The sequence below is a fragment of the Jaculus jaculus genome, chromosome 6 (genome assembly GCF_020740685.1).
Source record: "Jaculus jaculus isolate mJacJac1 chromosome 6, mJacJac1.mat.Y.cur, whole genome shotgun sequence".
Classification (NCBI taxonomy): domain Eukaryota; kingdom Metazoa; phylum Chordata; class Mammalia; order Rodentia; family Dipodidae; genus Jaculus; species Jaculus jaculus.
Genome location: NC_059107.1, coordinates 153,000,351 through 153,024,848, shown reverse-complemented (window position 1 = coordinate 153,024,848; position 24,498 = coordinate 153,000,351). Strand labels below are relative to the sequence as shown.

At 54.2% G+C, this 24,498-nt stretch overlaps 1 protein-coding gene across 1 annotated transcript in view; it reads right to left on the bottom strand.

Moving 5' to 3' along the window:
* Nucleotides 1-11,174: 11,174 nt before the first annotated feature.
* The window catches only part of Tom1 (target of myb1 membrane trafficking protein), a 39,213-nt gene continuing 25,889 nt past the window's right edge, over nucleotides 11,175-24,498 (bottom strand). Inside the window, exons 8-15 of the mRNA XM_004650256.3 lie at nucleotides 21,004-21,137; nucleotides 19,977-20,010; nucleotides 19,364-19,457; nucleotides 18,589-18,709; nucleotides 15,014-15,089; nucleotides 13,229-13,288; nucleotides 12,036-12,075; nucleotides 11,175-11,960 (exon numbers count right to left, since the gene is read on the bottom strand). Coding sequence (XP_004650313.2) covers nucleotides 11,806-11,960; nucleotides 12,036-12,075; nucleotides 13,229-13,288; nucleotides 15,014-15,089; nucleotides 18,589-18,709; nucleotides 19,364-19,457; nucleotides 19,977-20,010; nucleotides 21,004-21,137 — 714 coding nt within the window. The 3' untranslated portion in view covers nucleotides 11,175-11,805. The remainder of the gene's footprint in view (nucleotides 11,961-12,035; nucleotides 12,076-13,228; nucleotides 13,289-15,013; nucleotides 15,090-18,588; nucleotides 18,710-19,363; nucleotides 19,458-19,976; nucleotides 20,011-21,003; nucleotides 21,138-24,498) is intronic.

Here is a 24,498-nt window from a genome sequence, read left to right as displayed (position 1 = left end):
CTTGGAACAACAATACAATTGTAAATAACAGGAAATCTGTCTGATACAAATTCATTGTATTGTAAAAGAAGGCAAAATTCTGCAGGTATAGGCATATATATATATTTATATATATATTTGTTTCATTTTATTTATTTATTTGAGAGCTATAGACAGAGAGAGGAAGAGGCAGAGAGAAAGAGAGAGAGAATGGGCGCACCAGGGCCTCTAGCCACTGCAAATTCGAAATCCAGACACATGCGCCCCCTTGTGCATCTGACTAACGTGGGTCCAGGGGAATCAAGCCTCGAACCAGGGTTCTTAGGCTTGGCAGGCAAGTGCTTAACTGCTAAACCATCTCTCCATCCCGGTATAGGCTTTTAAACTAGGGTTTAAGAATTTTGTTTCTTTCTCTCCTCCCCCTCCCCCCCCCCCCCCCCCCGCCAGGTAGGTTCTCACTCTAGCTCAGGCTGACCTGGAATTCACTATGTAGTCTCAGGGTGGCCTTGAACTCATAGCGATCCTCCTACCACTGCCTCCCAATTGCTGGGATCAAAGGCGTGTACCACCATGTCTGGTTTATTTATTATTATTCTTGACATAGGGTCTCATGTGATCTAGGCTGATTTCTAACTTCTGATTCTCCTGCCTTTGCTTCCGGAGTGCTGGGATTACATATTAGGGTCATCGTGACCAGTTTAAGTAGTGTTCTAACCTAGTGCTGGGATTACAGATTAGGGTCATGGTGACCAGTCGATGTAGTGCTCTAACCTACAGGCCTGGTGTATGGTAGGCTGTTACTTTATTAACTGAGCTCCAACCCCAGCCCTCAACCTCTTCAAACAGAAAGCCTGGGACTGGGGAATACAGCTCAGTGATCCTGTCCCTGCCTACCATGCGTGAGGCCCCGGGTTCAATCCACAGCACTGGGGAAAAATTAATGCAAAAATGAACTATACCCACACATTATACGAAGCCTTGAGCATGTTCAAATATTACCAATTGGGCCAGGCGTGGTGGCCCACACCTTTAATCTCAGCACTTGGGAGGCAGAGGTAGGAGGATCGCTGTGAGTTCGAGGCCACCCTGAGACAACAGTGAATTCCAGATCAGCTTGGGCTAAAGCAAGACCCTACCTTGAAAAAACATATACACCTATATATGTATATATATACATATATACAGATATATGTATGTATATATATATGTGTGTGTATATATATATATATACATATACATACACACACACACACACACACACACACACACACACACACACACATATACATAGAGAGAGAGAGAGAGAGCGCGAGCGAGCCAATTAACACCTTGTCTGGGTAGCTGGTGTTCTGGTCCAAGTTTCAACACGGGTCTGTTTTGCACTGTTTCCTGTCTGTTCTCCTAGGTTTTTGTTTTGTCTCCTTTACGTTTTGAAAAGCACAGGCCAGCTGTTTGGCAGATGTCCCTCCATCCGAGCAGTTCCCCAGAACCTTCTGCCCCCCCACCACGCTGAGCTCAATGACAGGCCCAGGGGCAGCGGGTGCACCGGGCAGGGCGCCTGCTCGGCCGGCCGAGGACGTGCTGACCCCGCACGTCTGCGCAGTCGCTCCGCTCTCAACTTTGCCTCTGGGGATTAAACCTGAAGCAGCTGGAACCGTGACTCAGCGAAAACCGACCTCGGGACCGTGACTCAGCATCACGCTGCCCGGAACCTTGACTCAGCAGGAAAGGCGCAGCCTCGTGGCTCGGAAAGGATTGCTCAGCACAGCGGGGCCGCGACGGGGCGGGGACGAGCCCGGGGTGCTCTGCCCTGGGGACGGCGAGCTCCTCTTCCTGCCCGGGCCTCTGCTCTGAGCGCGGTTAGCGCCCTTCGAGGCTGCAGGGAGGAGGCCTAAGTGGGAGAGCGGGCCGGGGGACCCAGGGGAGCGTGGCCTAGGGCCCGGTGGGCTCAGATCCTGGGCAGCGTGGCACCAGCTGAAATCACCATTGCCTGAAGCTCAGTTCAGCACCGACCAAGGGTGGGGGAAGGGGTGCTGGGGAGATGGCTCAGTGGATGAAGGCACTTGCTTGCAAACACCACACCCAGGCAAACTGCCCAACACCCAGATAAAGCCAGACCCCTAAGTGGCCTTCGTTTAAAGCAACAAGAGACCCTGGTGCACTCTCTCTCACACACACACACACACACACACACACACACTTAAAAAAACACAGCTGGGCGTGGTGGCACATGCCTTTAATCTCAGCACTAGTGAGGCAGATGTAGGAGGATCACTGTGAGTTCAGTAGCACCCTGAGACTACATAGTGAATTCCAGGTCAGCCCAGGCCAGAGTGAGACCCTACCAGAGGTGGTTTAGCGGTTAAAGTGCTCGCCTGCAAAAAAGGACCAAGGTTTAATTCCCCAGAACACAGGTAAACCAGATGAACGAGGTGGCAACTGTGTCTGGAGTTTGTTTGCAGCTGCTGGAGGCCCTTGCATGTCCATTCTTTTTCTATTTGCGCCCCCCCCCATAAATAAATAAGTGAATAAATTTTTTAAAAAGATCAACAAAGATGATTTCCACCAAAAAAAAAAAAAAATCACTGAGTGTGGCCTTTAATCCAAGCCCTTGCAAGGCAGAGGTAGGAGGATCGCTGAGTTCAAGGCCACCCTGAAACTACATAATGAATTCCAGGTCAGTCTGAGCCAGACTGTCTGGGCCAGAGTAAGACCCTTCTTTGAAATACAAAAACAAGAAAAAAATAAAAAAAGATGATTTCCTTTCTACTTAACAATATTTTGTGAGTCTATTACTATCTTTGACTTTTGTTTTTCAAGGTAGGGGCTCACATCAGCCCAGGCTGACCTGGAATTAACCAAAACATCTCAGGGTGGCCTTGTGCTCCTGGCGATCCTCCTACTTCTGTCTCCTGAGTGCTGTGATTAAAGGTGTGTGCCTGGCTAGCCTTGACTTTTAAGTAAAAATTTAAAATAAGGCATTTAATTTTTTTATTTTATCTATTTATTTGAGAATGACAGGCAGAGAGAGAGAGAAGATCATGACATCAAAATAAAAGAGAGACTAATTGAGATGGGAGGGGATATGATGGAGAATGGAATTTCAAAGGGAAAGTGGGAGGAGGGAGGAAGGGTATTACCATGGGATATTTTTTATAATCATGGAAGTTGTTAATAAAAATGTTTTTGAAAGGAAATAAAAGAATTGTAAAAAAAAAAAATACAAAAAAGAGGGGAAAGTGGGGGAAGGGAGGGCAATACCATGGTTTGTTGTCTGTTAAGTATAGAAGTTATCAAATATATATATTTGAATGAATCATATATCATATATATGTATATGATATATATGCATATGAATGAAAGAAAAGAAAAAGCTAATTGATGGTGAGGGCAAACTCACCTGCCCACCCTCTTCCACCCCACCTGGCCTTCTCTCAGCTCTCTCAGCCCCAGACCAGCCTCAGCACTCGGGAGGCAGAGGTAGGAGGATCACTGTGAGTTCGAGGGCACCCTGAGACTACACAGGGAATTCCAGGTCAGCCTGAGCTAGGGTGAGACCCTGTCTCAGAAAACCAAAAATAAATAAATAAATAAATAAAAATATCCATCCCTATTTCTCTCTCTCTCTCCCTCCCTTTTTTTGTTTTGTTGTTGTTTTTCCAGGTAGGGTCTCACTCTTGTCCAGGCTGACCTGGAAATCACTATGTAGTCTCAGGGTGGCCTCGAACTCATGGTGATCCTCCTACCTCTGCCTCCCAAGCGCTAAGATTAAAGGCATGCGCCACCACACCTGGCTAAAACAATATATATATATTTAAAATGTTTTTGTTTATTTTTATTTATTTGAGAACGACAGACAAAGAGAGAAAGAGGGAGAGAGAAAGAGAGAGAGATAGACAGATGGGCACACCAGGGCCTCCAGCCACTGCAAACAAACTCCAGGTGCGTGCGCCCCTTTGTGCTTCTGGCTAACGTGGGTCCTGGGAAATCAAGCTTCAAACCGGGGTCCTTAGGCTTCATAGGCAAGTGCTTAACCCCTAATCCATCTCTCCAGCCCCCCAAAATAAAAAAGAATTTATGGGGCTGGAGAGATGGCTTAGAGGTTAAGGCATTTGCCTGCAAAGCCAAAGCATCCTGGTTCAATTCTCCAGGACCCATGTAAGTCAGATGCACAAGAGGGCGCACGCATCTGGAGTTCGATTGCAGTGGCCGGAGGCCCTAGTCTGCCCATTCTTTCTCTCTCTCCCTCTTTCTCTCTCTCAAATAAATAAATTAATTAAATACTAAAAAAGAAATAATAATAATTTGTGTAGCTGGGCATGGTGGTGCATGCCTTTAATTCCAGCACTCGGGAGGCAGAGGTAGGAGGATCACTGTGAGTTCAAGGCCACCCTGAGACTACATAGTTAATTCCAGGTCATCCTAGACTAGAGTGAGACCCTACCTTGAAAAACCAAAAGGAAAAAAAAAAAAAGAACTTGGGGTGAAATACATGTCACATAAGACTTCCCATTCTACGTGACAGGGTGAAACAGGTTCTGTGGCTCATGCCCGCCCCCATGGCCTCTGCCACCCCAGCCTGCAACTCTGTCCTCCTTCAATAATGTGTTAGCTAGACTTTGTGGTTTATTTTGTGGCTCCCCGGCAGGTGGTGAGCGCCCAGTCACTTGGGGGGAGGGGCGGTGAGAAGGACTGGGCTTGTGATCCAAGGATGGGTGGTGTGAGGCAATCTCCCTGGGTTGAAAGGCAGCGGGGCAGCCGTCAGTCTCAAGCCCAGCACCCCGCACGCTCTTCTAGGACTATCCAACAGCCCGTCTCCCTGCAAACATGTGAGTTAGAGGTGTGAAGTACTTGGTAATGTGACAGGCACTGTTGTCAACAGCCACCCCCTCGATGACAAATCCCCAACGTGTTTCCACACGGGTGGTGGCCCAGAGCCAGGAATGAGCTATGTTGTCTAAGGAGTAGACGCTAAGGCACCCTGTGATCATTCCATTCCTTGTTGCCAATGTAATCGCAGAGGTGAATTCCATGATGGGTGAATGACAGGCAGGTCAGGAGTTAGGAGTGGCTTGTCCAGGGAGGTGACACTTACGCCGAGCCCTGAAGGATGATGAGTGTGTTAACTTGGAGAAGGCACGTGTTCTGTAGGGAACAGCAAACATCATGATGTACAGAGGCCTTGGATTCAGGGCAAGGGACTTTGGAGGTGTGAAACACAGTCTGTGTACCCGGGTGTGGCAAGGTCAGACTTGAAGGCCTTGGCCAGGCCAGGGGGTGGGTCTTTAACCTGAGTGAGGGATTTTGGCTGTGTGCTGAGGTTTGCTGGGGGAGGTGCTGGCTTTGTAAAACAGTATTACAATTGCTCTTTAGAGCTCCTCCCGGCTGCGCGTGAGGGCCCTCCTGTGTGGATGTGTGTGTGTGTACAGGGGACGTGCTCACACTTCATCCCCTAACTCCAGTGCAACGTCTTTGGGGACCCTGGCAGGGTGGGGAGGTCACTTTGTTCTCACCACGTCAGCCCCAGCCCCGTGGCCCAGCTCCTTCCTGAGTCGACTCTGTCTGTACAGTGCTGACTCAAACATGAAACTTCACTCCTTCTCCATTTCCACAAAGTGCTACTCTTGACAAATTTTTTTGTGGGCAGAGCATCTGGGGCCGCGGAGAAGGATGACAGTAGGTTACCAGGAAAACAATATGACATGGTGACTTGAACGTGTCTGCTTGCCCTTCCCCCACCCAGCAGCTGTTCTCCCTTCCTCAGGACCCCTTGCCTGGCGCCGGGCTCACCCTCCCGGGTCTCCTCTCCCCTCCCCCTCAGGCTCTATGCTTTGTACCGGGGCGGTGTGGTCATCACCCCCTTCCAGGCCAGGTGTCCTCAAACATGTAAATCAGACATCACGACACAGACTTCATTTCACAACTTGAATGTGACAAGCCTGGTTCTGTTTTCACCCAGCCAGTTCCCACCCCTTTGCACGTTTTGTCACAGTTCAGTCATTTACTTTCGTGTCCCTTTCAAGCATGACAAAGTTCAGCCTCAACTGGGAGTGGTGCTGCATGCCCCTGAGTCCAGCCCTTGGGAGGTGGGGGCTGGAGAATCAGGCCATCCTTCCTTAGCTACAGAGCAAATCTGAGGCCAGCCTGGTCTACATGAGATTATCATCAAACAAATAGATAAAAATAAATAAATGCCCAGCTCCCAAAGTTTTTTTTTTTTTCATTTAGCATTAATTTAATGAGAAGAATGATGCTGTTTTGCTGAAACCAAATTACCTCTCAGATGAGAATACCATGCTGACGGCCACCTTATTCCCTAAGCTTGGATGCCTGTGCCGTCAGGTGCTGTCTGATGGCCCAGTTTTCCTCAATTTCTATTTGCGCAGCAATGGAAAGTACCATTGTGAACTGTACTAGTAACATATTTACTCTTTATTTGGGCCAATTGAACATTTTTGTGCCAAGCCCCCACCTCTGCCCCCGGAACAAACAAGGCCACTGGGATCCCATGGTACAGATCAACACACCCACAAGGTGCTCTTGGTTGGATCGCTATGAGTTCGAGGCCACCCTGAGACTACATACTGAATTCCAGGTCAGCCTGGGCTAGAATGAAACCCTACCTAAAAACAAACAAACACAGAAAAAGCCAGGCATGGTGGCACATGCCTTTAATCCCAGCACTAGGGACGCAGAGGTAGGAGGATCACCATGAGTTTGAGGTCACCCTGAGACTACATAGTTACATAGTGAATTCCAGGTCAGCCTGAGCCAGAGTGAGACCCTATCTTGAAAAACCAAAAAAAAAAAAAAAAGGGGGGGGGTCGGCCAAGATAGCTTAGCTGTTATGGTGCTTGCCTGAGAAGAGTAAGGACCCAGGTTCAATTCTCCAGTACTCATGAAAGCGCAAGGTGGCACATGCATTTGGAGTTCATTTGCAGTGGCTAGAGGTCCTGGTAGGTGCCCATGCTATCTGCCTTTCTCTCTTTCTCTCTCAAATAAATAAATTAATTAATTAAAATGAATTTTAAAAAGTCAAAAACAACCTAGGCATGGTGGTGCACACTTTTAATCCCAGCACTTGGGAAGCAGAGGTAGGAGGATCACTGTGAGTTCAAGGCTACCCTGAGACATAGTGAATTCTTGCACAGCCTGGGTAAGAGTGAGACCCTATTTTTTTGGGGGGGGGGGAACCAAACCAAAAACAAGGGGCCGGAGAGATTTCTCAGTGGTCAAGGCGCTTGCCTGCAAAGCCTAACGACCCCAGTTTGATTGCCCAGTACCCCTGTAAAGCCAGAGGTACAAAGTGGCACATGTGTCTGGAGTTGGTTTGCAGTGGCTGGAGGCTCTGGTGTGCTCATTCTGTCTCTCCTCTATCTCTCTGCTTGAAAACAAACAAATAACAACATTAAATTAAAACAAAAAGCAGGAGGGACGTTTCTCACTGCTGCAGAAGGGAGTCCGCAGAAGCCTGGAGCAGGAAGGTGCAGGGCTGCGCCTGGTGCATGCACAGCGGTCACTCTTGCTTTCCTACCTATAGAAATAGCAGCAGCTACCCTCGGAGAACTGGGGAGGGGGTGCAGCGGTGAGCACACTAGGTGCTGTAAGGAGGGTGGTGGGGAGCATGCCGGCCGAGAGGGCAGGGAGGTATAAGCATTGACGCCCGTGGAGACGAAGTCCCAAGCTTGGCTTCAAAGGCGGGCCTTGAATCAGATCCTTCAGGCTTCAGCTCCTGCCCCTGCCCCACACCCGGACTATGAGAAGTGGCTGTGTGTGCCTACGGAGCAAAGGGCAGAGGGCCAGGCGCAGGAGAGACCCTATCCAGTGTGCCTAGTAGGCCTGGGCACGCAGCACTGCTGCCACCTTGTGGCCACCGTGAGCCATTGTCCTTGAACCTGGACTAGCAGGGGCTTCCCAAAGTGCAGTAGCAGAGGAGGAGCCAGCCCCATCCCCCGCCTTGTCTTCAAAGTCTCAAGGATGATGCATTTGCCTACACAGTCCTGGGACAAGGCACTGGACCAAAAGCAGCTGATGGGAGGAGACGGTTTATTTTGGCTTGCAGTCTCAAGGGGACGCTTCATGATGGCAGGGGAAAAGGATGGCACGAGCAGAGGCTGCACATGGCCTCTGCCACAGCAGGTGGCAAACAGCGGCAAGAAGGTGAGTGGGGCTCTGGAAGGGGGAGCTGGCTGTAGCACCCCCAACCGCCCTCCCGGCAACATTCTTCCCCCACCTCCCAAGCTGCCACCAGCGGGGCACCAAGCATGCCAAACACATGAGTCTATGGGAACACCTGATTCAAAACCACCACAGGAGGCAATACTGAGGGCTGAGCTGGGGAGCCCAAAGGCCAGCAGGAAGGCGGAGCACGGCCCGTGTGGCAGACGCAGTGGCCACTTGCCCCCCCCCCCCCCCCGCCCCAGTTCAGCCTCCCGACGCTGTATGCAAGTGACTGTCTTCAGATCATTTTACAAGTGAGGGAACAGAGGCACGGAGAGGCTGGGTAATTGTCCTACGTGCACACTGCTCAGAGTGACTGCCCAGGACAGTGACAGTAGAGAGGTGTGAGAACTGTCGCTGGGATGGCATCGTCAAGGCCCAGGGCTTTGGTGGCCCTGGGAAGTCAGGGGGAGTGGGGGGTACAGGTGCTGCCACCAAGAGGCGTTCAGGAAGCTTTGGTCAGTGTCTCCGTGTAGGCTCAGGGCTGCCTCCTCCTTCCACTTGGCCCTGGCTACCCCCTGCTCCCCATCCTGCTCCCCGGCCCCGGGCCTGCTGTCTTCCCAGTGCGAGCCACGGAGAAGGGCGGTCCTGTTTCTCGGGTCGGGTGGAGACCCCGTGAGGATTCCTGCAGCTGTCAACCCACCTCAGCTCGGCACCTGGCTTCCTGCCAGCCTTCTCTTGCCTGGTCTCTGGGAAGACCCCTGTTGCCCAGCACTGTCCAGGTGAAGGTCCAGGAATGCCCTCTCGGGTGCCACAGGGCTCTTGCCTGCACCCCAGCTTCTTGCTTCGCCCCACTCTCCCTGCAGCCAAGGCCTCCTCACAGATACCCTCCCAGTCACGCCCAGTGGTCCCTTCCTTCCTTCCTTCCTTCCTTCCTTCCTTCCTTCCTTCCTTCCTTCCTTCCTCCCTTCCCTTCCCTTCCCTTCCCTTCCCTTCCCTTCCCTTCCCTTCCCTTCCCTTCCCTTCCCTTCCCTTCCCTTCCCTTCCCTTCCCTTCCCTTCCCTTCCCTTCCCTTCCCTTCCCTTCCCTTCCCTTCCCTTCCCTTCCCTCCTTCCTTCCTTCCTTCCTTCCTTCCTTCCTTCCTTCCTTCCTTCCTTCCTTCCTTCTCTGTCTGTCTGTCTGTCTGTCTATCTATCTATCTATCTATCTATCTATCTATCTATCTATCTATCTAATTTTCCCATCCCTTTCTGGGGTAGGGGACTTGGTCATATTCCTGCCTTTATCCCTTTATACCTGGCGTACGACTCAGCCAAAACTCCAAACCCAGGACAGGATATACAAGCTGACGCTGTAGTCACGGACAGGGCCCTGGGCCCCGGAAGTCACCCACAGAAAGTTCTCTGGGCCTCCTAGCTGACATAGGGAAGAGACAGCTTGGGCTTTCATACTTAAGAGTCACAATTCTCCAGTAAGACCCCCAGATACAGGAGAGAAAGGGGGAAGCCTGAGGCGTGGGCAGAAGGGAAGCTGCAGTGAGGGGAGGTAATGGGGTCCCTCTGTGACTTGGTGTGAACTAGACAAACCGCTGCTTCCTCACCTGTAAGTGGTGGCCACACCATGGACTGCGTGGTGCTGCTGGGGTGTACACAGGAGCGTGCAGGCTCCGACGTGGACTACATATGCGCCATCCTGCAGCAGCAGCAGACCCTCCACTGCTTGGGGACGGGACAAGCCAGGTTCCACGGTGCTTGTACCCACACTGCTTCCCAACTGTCCCTGGAGGGCTGGGCCAGGTCTGAGAGTCCAGGTGAGGCCTCGGGGTGCTGGCCATGGCATTGCTTTCCCCCTCTTTTATTTCCGTGCATTAAAAAAAATATGAGAGTGGGGAGGGAGGGAGAGAATGGGCACACCAGGGCCTCCTGCCTCTGCAGATGAACTCCGGATGCATGGGCTTGGCTTTACGTGAGTGCTGAAGAATTGAACCTGGGCTGTCAGGTTTTGCAAGCAATAGCTTTTAACCACTGAGCCATCTCTCCAGCCTTTCTTGTATTTTTTTTAAGTATTATTTAGGGATGGAGAGATGGTTTGGCAGTTAAGGCACTTGCCTGCAAAGCCTAAGCATGCAATGTCGCACATCTGCACAAGGGGAGCACGTTATCTGCAGTTCATTTGCAGTGGCTGAAGGCCCTGGCACACCCATTCTTTCTCTCTCTCTTTCTCAAATAAATATTAGAAAAAAATTTTAAAACTATCATTTATTTGCAAGCAGAGAGAGAGAGAGAAAGGGGGGGGAGAGGGAGGGAAGGAGAGGGAGGACAGAGAATGGGCACACCAGGGCCTCCAGCCACTGCAGATGAACTCCAGACGTATGCGCCACTTTGTGCACCTGACTTTACATGATTACTAGGGAACCAAACTCAGATCCTTAGGCTTTTCAGGCAAGTGCCTTAACCACTGGGCCCTCTCTCCAACCCCTTTCCTTGGCTTTCAAGCAGGCCCTCTGTCTTCCCACTACTGAGGGCTGAGCCAGGAGGCATCCATGCCAAGAGCAATGCCTACTATGGAGAGTCCAGAACCAGGAAGATGGCACTTCCTTCCCTGAGCTCCCTGCACCTGACCTATACGACCCAGTGCCTGTGTGCCAAGACAGCCAAGCAGCTCTAGAGTGGCAGCACACAGGCTGGTACCTGGGCCATCGCTGGCACCACCACCCTCCCCACGGCCTGCTGTCCCAACATGCCAACATCATTCATGCGAACTGCCTCTCTTCATCAAGGTGCTGCCACGGCTGCAGGCGGGCAGAGCCACTGGAGGAGACGGTGGCAGGGGCAAGCCCAGGGAGGCAGGAACACTCTCGCACTGGATGCGCACGGTGAGGCTGGATGGCACCTGTGTGGCTGTGGACAGGTGCCCGGTCCTGTCACTAGGAGTGTCCTCTTGTAGACACCCACCTCTCAGGTCTTCAACCCAAAGCAAGTCGCGACCTTGTGAGGCCAAGTCATTGTCCACAAGGAGGCTGAACAACACGGGCAGGGCGTTTTTCTATCTTTATTGAGGGATACAAAAGGCACCTCTGCCTATACCAGAGGACCAACCAATGGGTGGACCCCAAGTGGGTGGAGGCCTGATGGGGGAACAGAGTAAGGGTGGGAAAAAGGCAGTGGCAGGACTGGGGGGCTCTGGGCACCCAGCACCCCCAATGTTTCATCTTGACACCTACGTTGCCCCACCCTTGCAGCTTCGTACCTGGGCAGTGGCTCACCAGCAAGGCCATCACGGCACACCCCCAACAGTTAGCCAAAGCCTCTAGGCAGGACCCACTGGGTAGGGGCAGGAGATGGGTGAGCTGTGGCAGTGTGGGTTCTGAGGGGCTCCTCTGGGAAAGGCCAGGGAAGCCCCGGGGAAGCAGCATCACACCAGGTCAACCGGGTCACTCAGCCTGTCTGGGGCCCTGCGGTCGCAGCAGACAGTGGATGGTGGGATGCGGACAGGAAGCAGGAGCAGCCGTGATCCCAGTGGAGAGCCAGTCCGTTCCCTCAATTCATCCCACGGCTCCAGCATCCAGGCAGTATGGCCCAGAGAGGGGAAGGGGACCACCACCCTCGAGCAGCCTTAACACCAGGAGGGGGGGGGGCCCTGGGCTGTGGGTACCAGACCACACACTCATAAGGCAAACAACATGTCGTCGTCCTTTTCCTGGGTCTTCCTCCGGGGGGTTGGGCCAGGAGGGGGCCCCGGGGGCCCCTCAGATGAGGGGCTCGCCAGGTTAGGCAACCGATCAGCAGCTTTGGCCCGTTCTTCCAGGAACTTGTCAAATTCTAGCAGGAGAGCAGGGAGTGTGGGTTCGGAGGCCGGGGGCTGGGCAGGGAGGGGGGACATGTTGAGACTGTTACCTTCACTGGTGACACCAGAGGCCTCCTCAGCACTGCGCCCCTGAGAATGCGGAGGGAAAGAGCAGAGGTTATGGGCTGCTGGAACATAGTCCACTGGGCACGGCAGGGCAGGCTCCACAGAGCCACTGCAGGGGACCAGCTCAGCCTGACCCCTGCCCGAGCCACAGGGCCTTGGCTGTCCCAACTTCTCTGAACCTTGGCTTTTCCTCCCTTTGAAACAAGAAGGCTGTGGCTAACTTGACGGGTGCTGGAAGCAAAGTGGGCCTCGGCACAGAACATGCTCCCAGCGGCCTTCAGTGCATGCAAATTCCTTTCCTTCCAGGGTCCAGAGGTGGACTGAGCAGCCCCGCGGAAGGAAGGCTGGAATTGAGACACGGGTCATTTGAGAAAGCTAATGGTGATGGCGGGGTGGAGACGGTGAGGGTTCTGCTCCAGACTCCAGAGCCCAGGTCCTGACCCCTGGCCTGGCTATGTTTTGCCACTTAAAGACAGGAGCCTTTGGTCCAGAAGAGCTCAAGTTTGGTGGCCATACCGGAGAGGGATGGAGATGCTGGGGAAGGAATCCTGGACATTAGAGTCAAATGTTGACTGCTGCCCTTTCTGCTTTCTGAGGCTTGGCTTGGGGCCCCTGTCTCCTGGGCCCTGTCCCTTTAGGGAGCAGTGGCCACGGCCTGGGTGCACTTGCAGCCAGCTGCCTCTTCTGATATGAAGTGGGGAGATCGTGGCGTCTCCCGCCCAGTGGCCATAGGTGTCCAGGAGCGGTTGTGGGACACAGCTTAGTCCCTCCTTGTCTCTAATCAAGCTCACCTCCTGTGTGGCGGCCGACACTCTCGGGAACCTCACGCTGGGGCGCGGGCTCTGGCACACGGCCGAGAGGGCTGCTGTGCTGGCAGAGGGCTGAGTGAGCGCAGATGAAGGCGCTGACTCTCGCCTCTCCTCACCAGCTTTCTATGGGGCCCTTCTTGGTACGTCCAACTCTGGTTTCGGAGACAAGGTCTTGTGTAGCCCCGTGTGACCTCCAACTATGTAGCTGAGGATGACTCTGAGCTCCCGAATCTTCTGCCTCCACCTCCCAAGGGCTGAGGTTACACACCTGTGCTACCAAGCCTTGCTTTGGACAGTCCAACTCTGTGAGACAACTGGAATCCTTGCCAGTAGGTGGGTGGGACGGGAGGGGGTGGTCCCCGACTTACCACGTCCGTGGACAGCCACTGCTCAATGTCCTCCATGATGCGGGCCTGTGTGGCAGGGGTCTGGAAGGAAGACAAGAGTCAGGCAGGCAGAGGTGGCAGCCTGGCTAACTAGGTGGAGGCTTCAGTAGTTATTTGCCCCTGCGTTGAGCTTCCTCCTCATATAGTTGCTTCCTGGTAAGGTACAGACCCAGGGATTCCCTCCTTTAGCTGCCTAGGACCTGCCACTGTGCCACACGTGCCCGGCCAGGGGTAAGAAGATGCAGGGCCAGGACAGAGAGTGGGGAATGGGCTCGAAGCAGCGGAGGCAGGGCCACGAGTCAGCGGCCCACCGTACATGGACAGAATGGACCCCGTGTTCTGAGATGCCTGCGGGCTACACCCTGGACAGGGGCTTTGTGCCGTAGCATGGGACAGGAACAAGCCTGGCCGAAGATGCTCAGCTCCTCAGATCCCTATCTCCTGACACCTCCACAGACTCAGCTTGCCACTGAGGGGAGAGGCAGATGGCGAGTAGACAGAAAGCCAGGGTAGTGGGTGGCACTCTAGATGGGCCCCAAGGCACGGCCTCCGCCATGCCAGTTCCAACACAAGGGCTTCCTGTCTCATGGCTTCTACGGGGAAAATCCGGCTGGAGGCCATGAACACAGATTTGGCTTAGCTGGCTCCTCGGGACAGTGTGACTCCTGGCACCTGGTGTCCCTTACCTGTCAGCAGGCCTCTTGGAGCTGAGCTATGCTCTGCTTGGAGGCCGGTGCCTGGAGCAGCACACAGGAAACCCTAGACTCCTTCATGAAGCCTGCTGCCCCATGTCCCGCTCTGACCTGACAGTGACCCAAAGAAGCCGGGAGCCACAGAAATGCAGACGGAGTCCTGGGCGTCACCAGACTGCAGCCCTCGTAAGAGCGTCCCTAGCCTCTTGGTGGTCTGCTAGCCACCGTTTTGGTAATGTCCTTCCTGTGCTCAGGGCTCTACCCCTCACCTAGGACGAGGTCCATGGTCCTCCCAGCCACCCCTCAGACCTCATTTCCCTCCCCGGAGGCCCGCTGGTCTTCAGTTCATCTTCCACGTCCCTGATCTCTGGGGCCCGCTTCTTGCCCTGGTACCCCAGCTCCGGGGCGGATGTGCGGTTTCTGGCTCTCTCCCAGAGCAACGCGGCTCTTAGGCGACAGCAGTTCTCACAGGGCGCAGCTATTCAAAGGTACAGGCTTGGGCTCAGAGCCCCTGCTGCGGGGAGGGAGGCCACGGAGCGCGCCGTGCCAGACATGGCTCCAACACGACACTTGGACAAGCATCTAACGGGATCTGAGAGTGCCCGTGAGTCCTGCGTGTCCTGGGGTCTGTCTCTATCTTGCTGTCTTCTGCCCACGCTCCGGCTACTGAACGGTGTGTGGAGAGGCGGGGGGTGGGGGACAATTGTGCAGTGCTGAGAGCTGCCACTGTCCCCGGAAGCCCCAGGTGGACAGGTAGAGAAGAAGAGACTCAGGGTCAGAAAGTGAACCTGCTTGAGGACCTACAGCTAGTGGGAGGTGGGTGGGAGGTGAACCAAGGGCCGCTGGACACCAGCTCCTAATTCAGGCTTGGGCCTGACTCCTTGCTGGGTGAACACTAGCCGGTGACTGAGGCTCCCAGCAGCCACCTTAGCGGTCAGCTGGGAATGATGGCGTTAGCCACGAAGGGCCCTGGGTGTGTTGAGCGGGACCCAGCCCACGGTGGGCCCACAGCTGGGGTGGCCTGTTCTCCCTTCCTTCTGGAAGGCCCTGGGTGGGACAGGGCCCCTGTGCTTACCGATCCGGCGCTCTGCTGTCGGGCGTCCAGGGCTCCAGCCAGGCCGTCTGTGGCTTGGGGGGCTTCGTACTTGACCCTGAAACACAGAGCGGGCATGCCAAGGATTGAGGGGGTGGGCCTGGGCAGGGGGGCTCAGGTCACAGGATGGCTTGGGCCAAGGCTCCTCCCCTCTAGGCCTGTCGGGGATGGGAAGAAAGGGGTCCATTTCCTGCCTCTGGGAATTCAGCTCAGATGTGTACACCATGTGACATGCATCAGCAAGAGCTGGAAACTTCAGGGAGGGCTTGGGCCCAAGACCAGGGGCAAGATTACCAACAGCAGTGACCCCATTTGCCCAAGCTGAGGGACTGCGAAATAGAGACCCCAGTCACGGAGATTTTTCCTTTCAGAGCAGTTGCCGTCTTATAATTTCATCAACTATGGTTTGGTGTAAGGCTGCATTTGGATGGGGGAGTCCTTTCCGGCTACCGAAATGAGCGTGCTGGCTGCAGAGGGCTCATTCTCACTACCCTGACGGCTTTTCTAGATGTCTCTAGAGGGCGGCCAGCCAGGTAGAAGAGGTCAGGGAAGGAAAATGTGCTGAGAGTGAGGTGCAGCAAGGTCGCTGGGTTTAGGAGAGGCACCCAGTGTCTCCACCCGCTACTGTGGGGTGGGGGGGGTGCAGTGCCGGGAGGAGATGGCTGTTCTCACTGAATGGGGGGGGGCAGACATCAGTCCTGCCATCCAGCCTGGAGGCAAGGAAGGCAGCCACAGGGCTCCTGGCCAGGTGCAGCCAAGGTGGAGTCTTCTGCGGGGGGAGGCATCTGTCACTGTGCTAATGCTGGGGACTTCAGAACTGGAGAACATGTCACACTGGATTTGTGCAATGCGGGGCTCCCTTCCTGGGGATGGGGTAGGCTGCCATTAAAGGAACCTTCTGGAGTAACAGCCCCATTCCAGGGACCTGGTTATTCCCCCCTCAGGAGGCCCAGCTAAGAGTGCTGGCTGTTCCTTCTTGGGGTCACATGGCCAGCAGGCTGGTGGTACTTGCAGGGCTGCTCCAGAGCCGCCCTGAAGCCGGGGGCGGAGCTGAGGTTGGGCTCAGCCCCTCAGATCTCCAGCTCGGCCTGAGGAGGCCTGGGATTCAGGGAACGCACGTCCAGGCAAAGGGAGGGACTAGCATGCCCAGCCGGGTCACTCACAGGAGCCCTTTGCTCTTGAAAGTGCTCCTTGTCACCCGTGTCTGGCCCCAGGGGACCAGTGTGACCCTCTGGAAGAAGCCCTCACACAACCTTGGCAAGGCTGTCGACTCTGGGCTAGGAGTTATGCTTAGAGCAAGGAGGGCCCTGACTCGTGTGGTCTGTGAGGCTGCTGGGCAGGGCCTGGGGCCTGAGGGCACCTGATGTGATGTTTCTAGGTGCTTCAGGTACCCGGCATGGCATGCACAGGGAGGGCCCCATTGAATGCACCCCAGTGGACAGCAAACCAGGTGGCGGCTTCCTGCCGGCCCAGGCAGAACCAGCTGCAGCAGGGTGGAGGCGGTGGCGGCTAGACACCGTCTGGGCAGAAAAGGCCAGCCAGGTAGGCAGGACTGGCGATCCACCGGCAGTGGGAGGAGGGGCTCACCAGCCAGCCAGAGTCAAGGGAAGAGGGCCTCGGAGCTCGGGCCCTCCCTCCACGGGTGCACTCTGCTGGCGTGCGGACCAGTGCCTAGGCAGGCCTGAGAAGGATGCCTCCTCAGCTGCTCCAGGCAAAGGGAATTTCAATGATGCACATCTGCCTGGAAATCTTCCTCTGGCTCCCTACTGCCGACGTTAGCAAGAAACCTTTGTGCGGCCAATGGCCCTGCTACCTTCCAGCATCTGAATCCATCCGTGCACGCTGTGAGGGGGGCCACAACACATTTCTCCCTCCGGCCCTCTGAGCCTTTGCGCATGCTATGCCTAAAATCCTTCCAGCCTCCCCCCCCCACCCCAAACCCTCTGCGTGGCTGCCGGTCCCTGAGGCACAGCCGCGCCGCACAGCAATGGCTGCGCACTCCACTGCGAGGAACTGCAGGCCCTGGGGGGCAAGTGCCTTCCCTGTGGAGGCAAGGCATCATGGTGCAGGCGTGGGCCTCAGCCAGGCTGGCAGGCCCGGCCCAGCAGCAGGTGCTGTCCAGCGCAGTCAGCAGTGCTGCCTTCTGGGGCCTAGGTGGACAGGGCCGCAGGTCCCAGCAGACTCATTAGCTTCCACCTGCATAACACTCTTGGCAACTTCCCTAACTCTACGGCAGCCAGGAGCTGTTGGTCTCAGAGCCCCTGGGCTTGGGAGTACAGATTGCTTGAAGTAAAGAAAAACCTGGCTCACAGATCAGATTGGCTCTGGTCAGAGGCAGGGCCAGGAGCAGTCTCATGGACACAGGCCAGCTTCTGCCTGCTAGATTGCACTTGGCTCTGCAGATATGGGCTACAAATCCCTAGACTCTCTGTTGGCCATGGCGGAGTTCTCAAAGACACCCAAGTAACCATTAAGAAGCCAAGTGTGGCGCTGGAGAGATGGCTTAGCGGTTAAGCGCTTGCCTGTGAAGCCTAAGGACCCCGGTTTGAGACTCGATTCCCCAGGACCCACGTTAGCCAGATGCACAAGGGGCGCACACATCTGGAGTTCATTTGCAGTGGCTGGAAGCCATGACGTGCCCATTCTCTCTCTCTTTCCTCCTCTCTGTCTGTCACTCTCAGATAAATAAATAAAAATAAACAAAAAATATTAAAGAAGCCAAGTGGGGGCTGGAGAGACAGCTTAGCAGTTAATGCACCTGCCTGTGAAGCTTAAGGGCTCAGGTTTGATTTCTCAGAACCCAAGTAAGCCAGATGCACATGGTGGCACATGCATCTGGAGTTCATTGCAATGGTTAGAGGCCCTGGTGCGCCCATTCTCATTCTCTATCTCTTAAATAAATAAATAAATAAAATATTAACAAAAAAGAAGCCAAGTGGGAGTACCTAGGAGGTTTCTTTCCTTGGCTCTAAGAACCCTGGCTGCCCACAACTCAGCCCTGGGCTTAAAAGCAAAGAGATGAAGAAAGCAACCGAACTTTCTTCGGACCTGCAAGTACACAGTCTGTGTGGAAGAAGGCAAGGGGCGGGGTCCTCGGAGGCCCAGTCCATCAAAGGCTATGACTGCTGATAGCAAGTCCCTAAAGATGGACAGCTCACAGGGAAGGCAGAACCTGACCTTGCGTGCAAAGTGGAATACCTGTGTAGGGCCACAGGGACTCTTCTGAATATTAAGGGTGGTTGTGGAACAGTGGACTTGAACTGAAGTCGCTAATGCTTCTCTGGGCCTGGTCTAGGCTGTGTAGTGCAGAGGGAGGCGGGCCAGCTATACTGTTTTGGACAGACTCCTTTAGGGCTGCCCAATGCCAGTGGCTGGCCTGGGGCTCATGGCCAGCCTCAGTACCCACTCTGGTTAGATGAAGGCATCGTTTTCCAACCCATCCCTGCCCGTGGGGCACACCGCCTGTCTCTGGAACACGGGACTCTCTGGGCTACGTTGCGCTGGTTGGACTTTTCTCCAGTGTGACTACCCCCAAGCCAGGGCCGGGCACCACTCACCCTTTCCGCTGCTCAGCCAGTGAGCTGCTCCGTGTCAGGGCAAACATGTCAAAGTCGTCTTCCAGGTGGCCTGGGGCCCCCAGAGACTGCAGGCCGTCTCTCACACTGCTGGAGCCCAAGTCTGAAGGGACAGAATGGCCACGTGAAACCCACTGTCCTCGTGTCTCCCTGCTGGGCTCAGGGCTGGGTGCTGAGGAGCGGCCAGAGGTTTGGGGAGAGCACAGCGTCAAGGAAGGCAGCCAGGGCTCCTGTTCCCAGAGGACACCAGACACAGTGACAGCCCCGGGGGTATGGGTGTCGGGTGGGATAGCTGCCTGCTGTCTAAGGGGCATCGAGCTACTTCCTCTCTGCTTTACTGTGCCATCTCTAAGGTGGGGCACAGCCATCCTCTCCAGGTGCAGATTAGAGAACAGGAAAATGCTGCTGTTTCATCTGTTAGAAGCACAGGCTGGGCAGTAGGACAGTGATCTGATTTGAATGTTCAAAAATGGGATCTGGCGCCAAGGGAGATGGCTCAGTGGACAAAGTGCTTGGTGTTCTCTGACCTCCACACACGTCATGGCACATGCACACCTACCTACCCGCATCACCCCCCCCCACATACATATGTACACACACAGGGCGCAGGACCCCCGGGGGTCCCAGGTGCTCCATGTGCTTTTGTCCTGAGTGCCCAACCTTGCAGCAAAATTTGGCTTGGGCCCCTCGCAAGGTGAGGTCTGGAGCAGTGTTCTGGTGTTGATGACTGGCCTAGGAGCATCCCAGCCACACTTACTCATTCCTGCCAGCTGGGATGAGAGGCTGCTGGCGGCTGCGGGGTCGGGGCCCATGTCAATCAGGTCCGTGGTCGGCTCTGCCTCACTGGGAGCCTGGGGAGAGGGGAGACACCCGGTCATCCTCCTTGTGTGCAGCCTCATCCTCTGCCAGCCACACCGGGGTCACATTCTCCACTACTGCATCTGCCTCTCCTTGGGCTCCCACTCTGCTGTCCCTCTGGGAGGCTGGGGAGGCTCTGGAGCACCACTGGGTGGTGGAGCCTTAACACTTTTAAAGGGACCGTGATACAAGAAGTTAGAAGAGACTTCCTATGAGTCCGGGAAAGCACCAGCAGTATGTGCAGATCAGGGACAAGGATAACTTTCCATCAACACAGTATGATCCAAGCCAGGCATGGTGGCGCTCGCCTTTAATCCCAGTACTCAGGAGGCAGAGGTGGCAGGATCACTGGGCATTTGAGGCCACCCTGAGACTACATAGTGAAATCCAGGTCAGCCTGGGCTAGAGTGAGACCCTACCTTGAAAAAAACCCCCCAAAACCCCAAAACAACAACAACAACAACAACAAAAACCAGTATGATCCAGTCTCAGGATAGACATCATTTCCTCACCTTGGTGGCCTTGCCTGTTCGGAACCGTTCAAACCTACAGGACAGGAGAGATCCTAGTTGAAGGGCAGCACTGAGATGCTGAGCTCCAGTAGAACCATCCACGGTAGGTCTCAACATCAGTCACCATTAGAGGGACACGATGACCTGGCCTGTCCTGGACAGAGCCAGTGTACACCTGCTATCCCCACAATTATTAGCAGAGCCTTCTTTCACTTGCACAAGGATCCCAATTTAAACCATCAGTTATAAGGCCACCCTAATGATGGCAAGAAACTCGAGAGAGGAACACACAGACGAGAAGAGGAACGCGGTCACTCAGCACAAGAGCGGGTGAGGGTAGCTTTGCCAACTGTCTCAGTTACCTCCTTCTACACTGGCGTGTGTGTGTGTGTGTTTGTTCATGGTGGCATAGGAAAGGACATGTCCCCAACCCTGACCACTTCGGGGCCAAAGGACTGGGGAGGTGGATGGAGAAGACATTAATCTGTGGCCTTTTAGAATCATGGTTTTGCATAAGGGACATCACTGCGACACATGCCATGTCTGTGGGCACCTGCCTGACAGCTGGGCTGAGGATCAACGAGGACCCTGAGGACTGGTGGATGGGACGCACTGGCAGGCAGGAGGCCTGAGACCCGAGTGTTGGGGTTTTGGGGACTGGTGCACAACTCACCCGGAGATAGCAGGGAGGGGACGCTGCCCTTTACTGGGGAAAGGGGAAGGGGCTAGCCAGATGTGACCGGCAGCGGCCCTAGCCCCCCTCAGCTGGCTAGAAACCTCTCAGTGAGTGTCCGCTGAATGGACATCAGAAGAGGCAGGAGGGGCAGGGGGAGGCCGGGACACTCGCCATCACTGCTCCCCAGGCACGCCGCACGCTTCCCAGGCGGTGCTACCGACCAGCTCTGTGACGGGCAGGGCGGTTGAGAGCACGAGGCCTTGGCAGCTTGCCTTGTGCTTGAGAGGGACGCTAGGTACACTGACAGCGCAGGGGGTCGGGGGACAGGGGCCGGGGGAAGGGCAGGGCTACCGTTCGTGACGCAGAAACACGTTGTTGAGGTTGTCGTTGACCATGAGCAGCTCCTCGGTGAGCTGCTCGTTGGAGATGCGCGGGATGAGCTCCAGGACCCGCTGCTGCATAGCGCGGCAAGTGCGGTTCAGCTCCTGCGGGAGGGAAGCGGGGCATCAGCGCCACGCGGCAGGGCACGGAGGTCCCTGATAGATGCGCTTCAGGCTACGCTTGCCCTGGAGGGGGGACAGGTCTCCATGCTGGGCTTCCATGCTCTGCGGAACAGCCTTTTGGGGTTTAATAAACTTGATTTCAATTTCACTTCTCAGGGTGTGACACTGTAATTAGATTACTTAATTGTGAGATAGATGGGGGGTGTGTGGGTGTGTGTGTGTGTCTCGCTATGTTGCCAAAGTGTTGCTCATAGTCTGAGACCCTCCAGTCACAGCTTCCTGAGTAGCTGGGACTACCATGCGTTGCACTAAAATTTAAATGCAGAAAAGTGGGGCTGAAGAGATGGCTTAGCAATTAAGGTGCTTGACTATGAAGCCTAAGGACCAGGGTTCAATTCCCCAGCACCACACACAAGGTGACACATGCATCTGGAGTTCGTTTACAGGGGCTAAGGCCTGGTGCACCTATTCTCGCTCTCTCATAGATAAATAAATAAATACTCTACTTTCTGCGCTGCATTCTCAGTAAGCTAGACGACGCCAACCCTCATGCATGTACTTTGATTCTGAGTTTTTGCCTTATTATTCTCATTGCCTTTTAAAAAAAATTTTTTTTTTTAATTTTTCCAGATAGGGTCTTGATGAGCTGGGATTCACTATGTAGTCTCAGGGTGGCCTCGAACTCTTGGTGCTCCACCTACCACTGCTTCCCCAGTGCTGGGATTCAAGGTGTGCACTACCATACCTGTTTTTGTTTTTGTTTTTAAAAATTATTTGAGCCAGGTGTGGTGGCACATGCCTTGAATCCCAGCACTCGGGAGGCAGAGGTAGGAGGATCGCTGTGAGTTTGAGGCCACCCTGAGACTACATAGTTAGTTCCAGGTCAGTCTGGACTAGAGTGAGACCCTACCTCGAAAAACAAAAAAAAATTTCGAGTGTGTGTGTGAACATGCGCACATACGTGTGTGTATGTGTGAGTCTGTGTATGGGTGTGCTAGAATCTTCTGCTGCAAATGGATGCTTATCTGGTTTTACGTGAGTGGACAGGGAATTGAATCTGGGCCAGCAGGCTTTGCTTTAACTGCTGAGCCATCTCCCTAGCCCGCTTTCTTTTGTTGTTGTTGTTGTTGAGGTAGGGTCTCACACTAGCTCAGACTGACTTGACACTCTGTAGTCCCAGGCTGGCTTTGAACTCACAGCGATCCTCCTGTATATACCTCCCGAGTGCTGGGATTAAAGATGTGCACCACCAGGCCCAACTTTTTCCCCCCCTTTTTTGATAAATTTTACTTTGGGGCAGGGATGACACATGAATTTAATCTTAGTACGTGGGAAGCTGAGCCAGGCACATGGTAAGTTCCAGGCCAGCCTGAGCTATACAGTGAGACTGTGCTTCAACATACATACAGATACATACGCAAACTCATCTTGGAATAAATTTAGGTTTGCAGAAGAGTTGTAATGATGACAGAGTGCTCAGGCACCTTCACCCAGTCACCGCTTGTCATCACTAAGGCTTTAAGGGTGGTAGGACCCCACACGCCAAACTCGGACTTTACTCAGGTTTCACCAGTTTTTCTGCCCCTCCCCCCTTCAGGATCCCACACTGCATTTAGTGATTGTGTTACTGATTGACTTTTAACCACATTTAAACTTATTTTGGAAAAAGAAAAAAAAGAAAACAGGCAGATGTGGTGGTATGCACCTGTAACTCTACCACTCAGGAGACTGAAGCCGGGTGTGTGTGTGTGTGTGTGGAAAGTTCCAGGCCTGCCTGAGCTATAAAAAACAAGACCCTTTTCTAAGGCACCTGCCACCTGATCACGGACTTGTGGCTCAGACAGCTGCTGGCCTGGCTGACAGTGGCTCGGGGCCAGTGCCCTTCTATCCTGGAAGGCCAGGCTCTTCTCCAGTGTTTGTTTTGGCTTCTGGTGGGCCCTGTTACTCACATCCTCCTGGGAGAGGCCCTCTGGGGTTTCTTCATTTCTCGTTACCACGCGGCTGGGAAGCTCGGGGTGACTTGCAACATCCTGGGCCCTACTCTTTCTTCCTTCCACGATCAAGAACATTCGTGGCTGCTTCCACTCCCTTACTGACCTCCTTGAGAGCTTCAGAAGAGCAGAGCTTGAAACTGGCTCCCTTCTCCAGGCGCCTGGGCTGAAATGCCAGCACTGCTATCTACCAGTGGCAGGCCCCGGCCATGGTAGACAAGCCCCCTTTGCCTTTGCTTCCTGGGCTCGATCAGAGATACGAGGGAGCATATGTAAAGTGCCTATGCTGAGCCTGGCATGCTGGGAGTACCCGTCACATAGGAGTTGTCCCAGGTTCCTTGCCGGCTGGGTTGCTCACAGGCCACAGGCCGTGGCTTAGCGTGCATGAAGCTAAGGGCACCACAGCCACCCTTACTCCATCTTTTCTCACTAGTGCTCACACTTTCGTGTCCATTCAGTGAAGACACTCCTACTTTGCTGGGCATGGTGGAACATGCTTTTAACCCCAGCACTCTGGAGGCTGACAGAGGCCAGCTTGGGCTAGTGAGACCCTACTTATAAAGAACACTCCTGTTTTATTCCCCACCCCTGGACAGTTGGCCTGTGAGACTTGCTCTCAAGGGCTGTGAGGACTGGTAGGAGAGTGATGAGAAATCAGAGGAACATATTAAGAACCGTATCACACGGGCTGGAGGGATGGCTCAGCAGTTAAGGAGCCTGTCTGCAAAGCTGAAGGACCCTGGTTCAATTACCCAGTACCCACATAAAGCCAGATACACAAGATGGCATATGCAGCTGGAGTCCGTTTGCAGTGGCTGGAGGCCCTGGTGCACCCAATCTCTCTATCTCTATCTGCCTCTCTCTCTCTCTCTCTCATAAAATAGATATAAACAAATAAATAATAACTGAAAATTCTGGAGACTCATGGGCCCCAGTACCTCTGGGTACCTCTCTGAGGCAACCACAGGGACGCTGCATTTCCCTTCACTCCAGGAGTCCTGTAAAATCCAACAGCTCCCACTTGCCTGACTCCCCAAGAACAGTCACCCATCTCAGAGTTGCTCTGTCCCTGCTCTTGCTCCCTCGTCCATGATGGCAGCACACCCCTCCTCACCGTCACCGTCACTGGGTGCTTCACATACAGTACCTCGTTTGATCTCACGTCCAACTTGTAGTCAAGCAGTACACGGAGGAAGAGGGACTACAAAGGAGCGCAGCGGCTCTCTAAATGAAGTCCAGTCTGGTTTATGTCCCCCACTGAGTGAGAGCCCCCAGCAAAACCTGAAGGCTGGCCGGCACGCAGTCACCAGTGGGGGGCAGAGGAGGATGAGCCTGGCGGGGGGCCGTGGGCT